This window comes from Echiichthys vipera (assembly GCF_963691815.1).
Source record: "Echiichthys vipera genome assembly, chromosome: 3".
NCBI classification, from domain to species: domain Eukaryota; kingdom Metazoa; phylum Chordata; class Actinopteri; order Perciformes; family Trachinidae; genus Echiichthys; species Echiichthys vipera.
In genome coordinates, this window is record NC_139828.1 from 29,215,679 (window position 1) to 29,224,603 (window position 8,925).

Here is an 8,925-nt window from a genome sequence, read left to right on the forward strand (position 1 = left end):
ACTTAGGAAGGGTTGAGAGGCATATATCTAATTGTTTGTCTGTTGTCTATAAAGTCTTTTCTGTGGAGTAGCTATCAAAATAACAAACAAATTTGTTTTCAATGTATTTAAAACAATCTCAAATGGGGGCCAACATACTGCTTAAACTGCCAGAGCTCCGGTAAATCAGTGCTGAAACATGATACAGATAAATGCTGCCACATCATGTCAAGTATAGTTTTATGTAGACAAAATGTTGTCAACATGCTGTACACATTCAGTATTCAACCATACTATTATCAGTTATTGCCTTATAGTTAATTTGTCCTTCTGGCTGGGAAATTTGCAGCAGATAGCATGATTCTGCAGACCCTCCTAATACTATAATCCAGTCTAATAGACTCATCCATACATTTAGGCTACGTTCACACTTCAGGTCTTAATGCTCAATTCAGATTTATTGCTCAAATACGATTTTTTGTATGGCTGTTCATATTACGTCTTTAAATGTGGCCTGTCTACCTATTGCTGTGTGAACAGCTCACGCTCCTGAAGTGACCCGCATGTGCAGTTGATCATTGAGGACATCATGCCACAACAATGTTTACGGAAGCAAACATGGCAACGGCAACCGGTATTGTAGGACTTTCTGGCTTAATAACGCTAAAAACAGTGGATGGCATCTAAAACTTTCCTCTCCTCCAGTGGCCGCCTGCTTCACTGCTGTCCTCCATGTTTGTTGTGATTCTGTTCCTGGCTCCCGCCTGTGGCACACTATCAACTTTTAAATGTCATTCATTTACAAAACAGTGCAGTGCGGGTCAGAATGACGTCAAAGTCGCATTAAATACGACCTGGCTGTTCAGATTTTGGTCTCATTCAAAAAATCCAATACGTAATCGATTCAGTACCACATTTAAAAATGACCTGATTCTTATTCAAAAATGTCAGATTCAATGGGACTTGTGCTGTTCACACTGTCAAAAGCAAATCAGATATATATATAAAAAATCAGATTCAGGTCACCTGAAACTGCAGTGGGAACGTAGACTTGTACTCATTTCTTGTGTGGAAACAGTTCAGCATGTACACAAGTAGCATAGCTTATTAATGAATATTATTTCTCAAATTTGGGCAAATCCTTTTATATTATTAATAAGTCATGTTTAATCTGACACACACACACACACACACACTCGTCAACCTCAAACACAGAGGGATCAGGCGTCTGAAAACATAAAGGTCTGTGCCTCCTGTGTACCTTGTCATCACACAGACAGGCACTCTTATATGATGTACTATTATAGAAAGCATTTGATTGATTGGATTTTAATCCTCTATTGTGAGAGCAAAGGAGCCACAGGCTATCTTTAGACCTATTTGACAATATGACAGAGGGAGCTTTAGTCAGAGGGGTGATGGGTAAGAAAGGGCTGTATTTGGTGTATGGGGACCCTCCATAAAGCTGCTTGGCTGAATTTAGAGCAGTGTGCTGAAGATGTCACATGTAGGCTATTAAGCTTGTGGGCTTGTTTTTAAGCCTGGATTTGTATATTGATGTTTTCACACACCACACTTCACTGCATTGAACACCAATTGGAGCCAATTTCAGCTTGTGTATTTCTATTTAGTTCAAAGGTCAGATGGGGAATAAAGCTGGTAGTAGTGCTCACCCATCCATCCACCTACGTTACCCGACTTCCACCTTAGACGCAGGAAAAGCAGCATGAAAATATTTGACCTTTAGAAGTTTTTCATTTTACACTGACAAACCTTCGAAAAAAGTTCTCTAATTTTTTTTAATAAAAACATTTTTATCACAGTAAATGGAGGTTGAGTGTTTAAAGACACTTTTCTGAAGCCTCTAAGTTGCACAATATTAATAATGTGTAGTAGAAGTCTTACTTCAACAAATCAACAATGTATCCTCCAAACTCAGGTTTTTTATTACAAAAGTATGTTTTCACTGACAGTGCTTACTTGTTGTGAAGGGATAAAAACATAAAGAGGGAATTTTATACGAAAATTTCCTCTTTATGTGACCCTCTTTTTGCAATTAGTCTAAGACTGCTGAAGCCTCATATTAAAATGTATTTTTGCATGAAACAAGGACTGTGGATTTTGTCCCCCATTACTCACATTTTAGGCTAATTGGGAAGGGATTGCCTCAATGGCAATGTTAGAAAATGAATCTGCTGTTTCAATGATGTTTAGACAGTGAAGTATTCAAACCCAATGATTAAATGTTTCTTAGCGTTGCACAAGACCATCAAATGGAAATATTCAAAATGTCTTGAGCATCATTTTGGGCACTGCTTAGGCACGCTACGCTTCCTGGCCGCAGCCCTGATGAGAGAGGTGAGCTAAAGCATGACTGGATTGCACATGTACAAGCACAAGCATTGATGGCTGTCCTGACGACTATTTACGTATATGTGTCAGTTCCCTTCAACGGACATTTAAAAACGATTCCACCCAAGTTTTTGCAGTGTTCTGATGCAGAGGAGGAGTGTTTACTGCAGATGTGGTCAGATGAAAATATTCATCCAGGCTGCAGACGTGTGCTGCATCCTTTGAAGTAATGTGAGTGCAGGCCTAGCTGGGACCGCTGGGGAGCAGGTATGGGGGACAATCATGCTAAAGCACGTCACAGATCATCGGTGCCAAGTGTGAGTAGACCCTAAATGATGGTACAATGTTTGGTTACATAGTAAAGATCGTGATAACTGGCCAACCAGCAGGTTGCTGCTTGTTAAGGGTTTCAACTGTTTGCAGCAAATCATGCTTCTAATAGCCTACAGTAGTAGCAGCCCTCCTGTTAATGAATACATACCACTGTGGTATGAAAGTCAACTGGCAATATGCTTGAAGTGATTGTTATCGAAGGTATGCTACTGTTGATTTAGCAAGTCTTCATTGTGTTACAATGAAAGGATAACATACTGGTGATGTTCATTGATGTATGACGTATTCGAAGCCCATTTTGTAACTGAATAATTAACACGACCCGGCAAGGCTCTGAAAATACAACTACGTAGCTCGCTCTAAAACAAGACCCCAAACCTCCTCGGAAAATAATCCATATGAACCTGGCCTGCGCTCACCTGTACCTGGAGTAAGTACAAGAATGAACACCGCAACAATCAAAAAAAGACATCAAAATTAAAAGAGCTACCTGAATCTATGGCGAGAGCACTGGATGAGCCAATCAAGGACCTGGAAACACGTCAGATAATCTCCACACTGAAAAATAATAAAAGCCCTGGCCAAGACGGGTGTATTAACAAATTTTACAAAGCTTTTATAGAAATTATATCACCTTTATGACTACACACTTACCACCATGCATTAAAATCTGGAACCATGGCCCCCTCTTGGAGAGAGGCTATTATAGTGGTGATACATAAAGACAGCAAAGATTCCACCAAATGCCAATCATACAGACCGATCTCATTATTGAATACAGATCTGCGATTCTTAACAGCTATTCTGGCAAGACGTGTCAATAAAACTGCTACAGAAATTATCCATCCCGATCAGATAGGTTTTATAAAGGGAAGATACTATGGGAACAACATAGGAAGGTTGTCAAATATAATGACACACCGAAAGGTTAAAGGGAAGAGATTTTATCCTTAGATGCCATGAAAGCATTCGATCAAGTATCCTGGCAATACCTTATTCAAACTCTGAAACGATTCCAATCTGGCCTGAACTTCATCAAATGGATGCAAACCTTATATTCGGATCCACAATCCGCAGTTAAGGTGAACGGATTTCTCTCGGACCGCTTGACAAGGTTGTTCACTATCTCCTTTGTTATTTGATATCAGTATTGAACCATTAGCACAGTTGATTAGGGATAATGATCATATAAGGGGGGTTACGATAAACGGAGAACAGCATAAAATCTCAATGTATGCCGACGACGTATTGCTATATCTTAAAAAACAACAATTCCATATTTAAAGGACATTTTTTTCACTTACGGAAACTTCTCGGGCTACAAATTAAACGTAGACAAAACAGTGACCATGGATATAGGTGGCAACATCTCAGACTCAACTAAATTGCAAAGTGGGTTTAAATGGCATCAAATATTTAGGCATTCATATACCACCTTCATAAGAAAAACTACATGATTTAAATTACAAAAGTTTAATCCATAACATTAGTAAGGACTTAGATCGATGGTCAATACTGCCCCTATCTTTGCTGGGTCGCATTGAGAGTGTCTGTATGAATGTGCTGCATAAACTACTATATTTGTTTCAAATGCTACCTATTGACATCCCCAAAACTACATTTGACAAATTGGACAAGCTAGTTTTGATTTATTTGGCAGGGAAAGCGACCAAGAATCAGACTAAAAGTGCCACAGTTATCTAAAGCAAAGGGAGGGCTCAAACTACCTAATCTGTGATACTACTTTTGGGCTGCGCAACTAAAACTGCTAATAATATGGATTCAGGACCAATCATATACACTCTGGCTCAACATTGAAAAGAGTTTATGTGAACAACCTTTACAGGCCTTGCCATTTTTAGATATACATCCCAGTAAATTAAATATGGGTGATTGGACCAAAATCACGTTAAAATTATGGAAGACAATAAAATCTACATTTGGGCTGCCTAAAACAATCTCAGCACTTATAAACATTGGACATATGAATGGCTTTGTGCCCTTTTCTTCAGATACTTACAGTTAAGGGATTTCTTGTTGAAACACAAAGACTGGGATGAAGTTGCTAAACCAACGCTAATTGAAGAGTTATTGATTAAAGCACAAACAAATAAAAATGGGATAAGAAATGAATAAGCTATTGTTACCAACTATTCCTGAGCTTGAATTTGAATAATACTGCAAAGGTTAAGGAGAGATGGGAAACTGAAACTAATTTCAACATATCACATGATATGTGGGAGGAAATTTTCTGAAGTACAACTGGTAACTAATTCCAATGTATGGAGAGAATTTAAATGGGAGATAGTCATGAGGTTCTTTCGGGCACCTGAAATTACAGCTAAATTTAACACGACACACTCTCGACACACAAATGTTGGAGAAACTGTGGGCCACACATTGGTAATCTGACCCACATACTCTGGCTCCGCCCAAAACTGGAAGCATTTTGGAAGGATAGGTTTGTAACACTTTTTTATGTATTACAATGGACAAAACGGTGGCTCTACTAGGTTTATTACCAAGAGGTATTGAAGGAAGAGCAAAAAAATATTGCCTACAGATACTACTAACAACAGCAATTAAATGCATTACAGTAAGGTGGTTGAAGCTTGACCCTCCAATACACAATATGGACTGAAAATATAAAGGAAATATATCAAATCGAACAAATAACACACTTCCTGGGACTTCAAAGACATATACTCACTAAAAGGTGGAGCCCTGCTATGGGTATACTGATATAATTCTATTTATTTTATTTTATCTTGCTTTATTCTTCTTCTTTTTCTAGTCTTTGTTGTTTTTTTTGTTATACCATATCTGTTACCTTTTGTATGACACAGCAGATTTGATGAACATGATTCTGTACATGATTTTTAATGACTTAAATAAAAACTGAGTTAAAAAACAACATTATTTTTCTCATTTTGTCTGAAAACTCTCCATTTTAGTGCCTGTCTCTTTAAGTCCCCTCCTGAAAAACCATACATTAATACATAAAAGTACCAAAATGACTGTTCTTGTACGTAGCATCTTACTGTTGTAACTGGTCTGGGTGGAGCTACACATGAGGGGGCTGTGAGATGGTAAATGCGATAGCAATAAAAAAAAACCCTCAATGCAACACAAATTTATATTTGCTCTTTTTTTTCTGTGTGAAAGTTGGAGAATGTGACCTATTGGGGCCTTAAACGGTTAATTAAATAAAACCATGAGAGAAGTTTAAAGTGGAGAAGTCTCAACTCATACACATCTGGAATGGGACAGGGTCCCAACAATTCACAGGCGGTTTCCAAAAAGGGGAATCACTGGTTTAAAATTTAACATACTAACAAGAATCTTTTGTGTCAAATCTGAAACTGAAAAAAAGTCGCTACAGCTATCAAATACATGCAGTGTTGTGAAAAATGCAGTCTGAAATTTAGTGGATTAAGTAGCATCAAACCGAAAAGTCAAGCAAAGTACACGTACCTCTAATCAGTATCAGTGTGAAGCTGTGTGATTGCAGTGAAACAGGAGAACACTTGGTGTAGTGCACTACAGGTGTTAGAGGCACAGGGAGAAGATCCCCATCTTCTGCCTGCATGACGTCACAAAGGGTCAAGGGGAGGAGACAGACTGACCTGCTCTGTGAGGCGCTTTGTCCTCAGGAAGAATCCCAAAAGACATCCGATGACCACGGCCAACACTGACATGATGAGGAGCCCATTCTGTTTGCAGACGTTTTTCACCCTCACCCACACTGCGTCCAAAGCCACGGCCATCGTGAGTTAGCTGTCCTGCTTCCTACCAGCAACCCATAAATAAACCCAACCCAAAGCCTAAAATCCAGGTGAGATGATGAAAACACAAGCAAAAAGAAAAAGAGCGGATGAAGAAAAAAACTCCAGGACCGGATGGAATGCTTTGTGAAATATCCAATCCTCCGTGATGTTTTAAAGCGCCTTCGGGCTCAGCATCCCTCTGGTCCTCTCGCTGCAGCAATCTGCACTAAGCTAAGAGGATCCTTTTACTTTCCAGGCATCCCCTCCTACAGTGCTCCACCCATCAGTGGCCACTGTGCGAGCTGACCCACCGCCAGGGGGATGGAACAGCTGGCGACCATGTCCCCTGGGGGTTAACATCCCCAATCCTGTTAGTGCGCTACTGTATTAAACAGGTCTGATGCTGGATTAAAGATCCATGAACAATTTGAAAAGGTTAGCAGAACAGAGCCACCTTACAGGCCTTCTGAACCTCACAATATATCAGACAACACAACAATGTCTAAAAAAAAATTAGAATGATCTGCTTTATGAAGCACAAACACTTCATGAGGTTGATGGACAAAATTTGCAAAGCATTTGTTCATTATTGAGCTCTATTATACAACCATATGACATCCATCTAGAGTAAATAATAGCTACTATATGGTTGGTTGACTTCAAATGTGACAATGTTTATTTTGATCTACGTTAGTTATGGCATATTACATTAAATTGTCAAATTTAATTTAACCATGTTTTTATGAGTTGTGACAAACCCACAGAGATTTTCACCGCTCAGATGCATTTTAGCGTCTTTCAGCTCATTGTTTTGGTTTAACGGCCTGCAACTTTACTGTTTTAGTTCAGTCTCAAAGCTCTCATCAGTGATGTTTCCAGAAGCATCAGGTTTTCAGTGGAGAAAGCTCTGAAACTCACACTACCCATGGACGGATTATGAGACAATGAGCCCCTGGACACAGACATGTAAGTGGCACCCCCACACTGTGTACATAGGAACAAGACACCCACATTCAAAGAGTCTTCTTTAAATCATTTTGAGTCTCTTTGTGGTCATTTTATCTTATTTTTAGACGCTTCTCTGTGTGGTCATGTTGTTTCTCTTTGTGGTTTCCCTTTGACATCTGTGCATGTCTGTGCATGTCTGTGATTGTTTTCAATCAATTTTTAGTGACTTTGCGTCTTTGTATGGCGGTTTTACATCTAAGTTTCATGTTTTACGTTTCTATGTCATTGTTTTGTTTCTGTCTATGGTCATTTTACATCGATTTGTAATCATTTTGCGTGTCTTTGCCGTCCCTTTTTCCCCGTCTCTATGTGGTCGTTTTGTGTCTATTGTCAGTCATTTAGCATCTCCTCATGGTTGTTTTGCATCCATATAGTCATTATTTGTCTCTGCGTCATCATTTTTGGCCCTTTTGTGTATACTTGTAGTCATTTAACATCCCTTTGTGATAATTATATATATATATATATATATATATATATATATACATATATATATAGATCATTTTAATTAATTATAATACGACATATATATATATATATATATATATATTAAATAATATAATGTTAATAATTATTAATAAATAATAATAAAACATAAACTTCATTTATTTGCTCAAGTTAATAGACATAAACACACACAGGCTGCAGGTAGAGACAGATCACAAAAATAGTAGAACTTTAGCGATAATCACATTCACAACGATCAAGACAAGTTTTAACCATAAAATTCACAGCAACATAAAAGGCAGCTTTCCAACACAACACCTTACAATCAGACCATATTGTATACTGGACTGAACTTTACATTGCAGTTTAATGTTGTCATTTTCTGAACTTGCTAACTGTTGTAACTGTTCTATTCTTACTTTCAAAAATATGTTTACGTCTCTGTGAAACTAAATTAACTGTTTGCAAACTGACCTTCTGTCTAAGAGGTAGAGTACAAGAAGGAGCAACCTGACCAGAGGTTCGACCTCAGTGAATAAACCACGCACTTCTACTGGCAAACGTGTAAAAATTCCTGCAGCATCTGTGCTGCAACTGCATGGGCCATACGCATGGCTCAGTTTAAACCAGGTCTATACCTCAGGCATTTTCGTAAACCTCTGACGAGATCATAGGGTCACATGTGGAATTCTTCAGTGAGAGAGAAACAGTAGATGTTGCTCCAGCTCCATCTCTGAGTCTGTTTTTTTGTTTTTTTTACTTTATATGTAGGAAATCCATATTAAACAAAATATTAATCATATAAGAGTAGTTTTTAAATTCTTTAACATGTGTCTGGAGTGGGACTTTAATTTAACAGGAAGCCATGTTAAAAGGCAGAGTCTGTGATTCTTGAGAAAAAATGTTATTTGAACTCAACACCGAAATACATAGGTCTACAACCATAGACATATAAAGAGTAGACGCCGCATCGAACGTTGGGCCGCGAGAAATGCGGCCGCCATCTTGGACCGGTCATTCTACCAGATTAGTTCTATGA

The 8,925-nt window shown here is 38.4% G+C and overlaps 1 protein-coding gene across 1 annotated transcript in view; it reads right to left on the minus strand.

Moving 5' to 3' along the window:
• Positions 1 to 6,431, minus strand: part of slc1a7b (solute carrier family 1 member 7b) — a gene marked incomplete at both ends in the record, with an annotated part of 56,615 nt that extends 50,184 nt beyond the window's left edge. The window contains one exon of the mRNA XM_083911297.1: positions 6,291 to 6,431. Coding sequence (XP_083767423.1) covers positions 6,291 to 6,431 — 141 coding nt within the window. The remainder of the gene's footprint in view (positions 1 to 6,290) is intronic.
• Between the last annotated feature and the right edge of the window lie 2,494 nt (positions 6,432 to 8,925).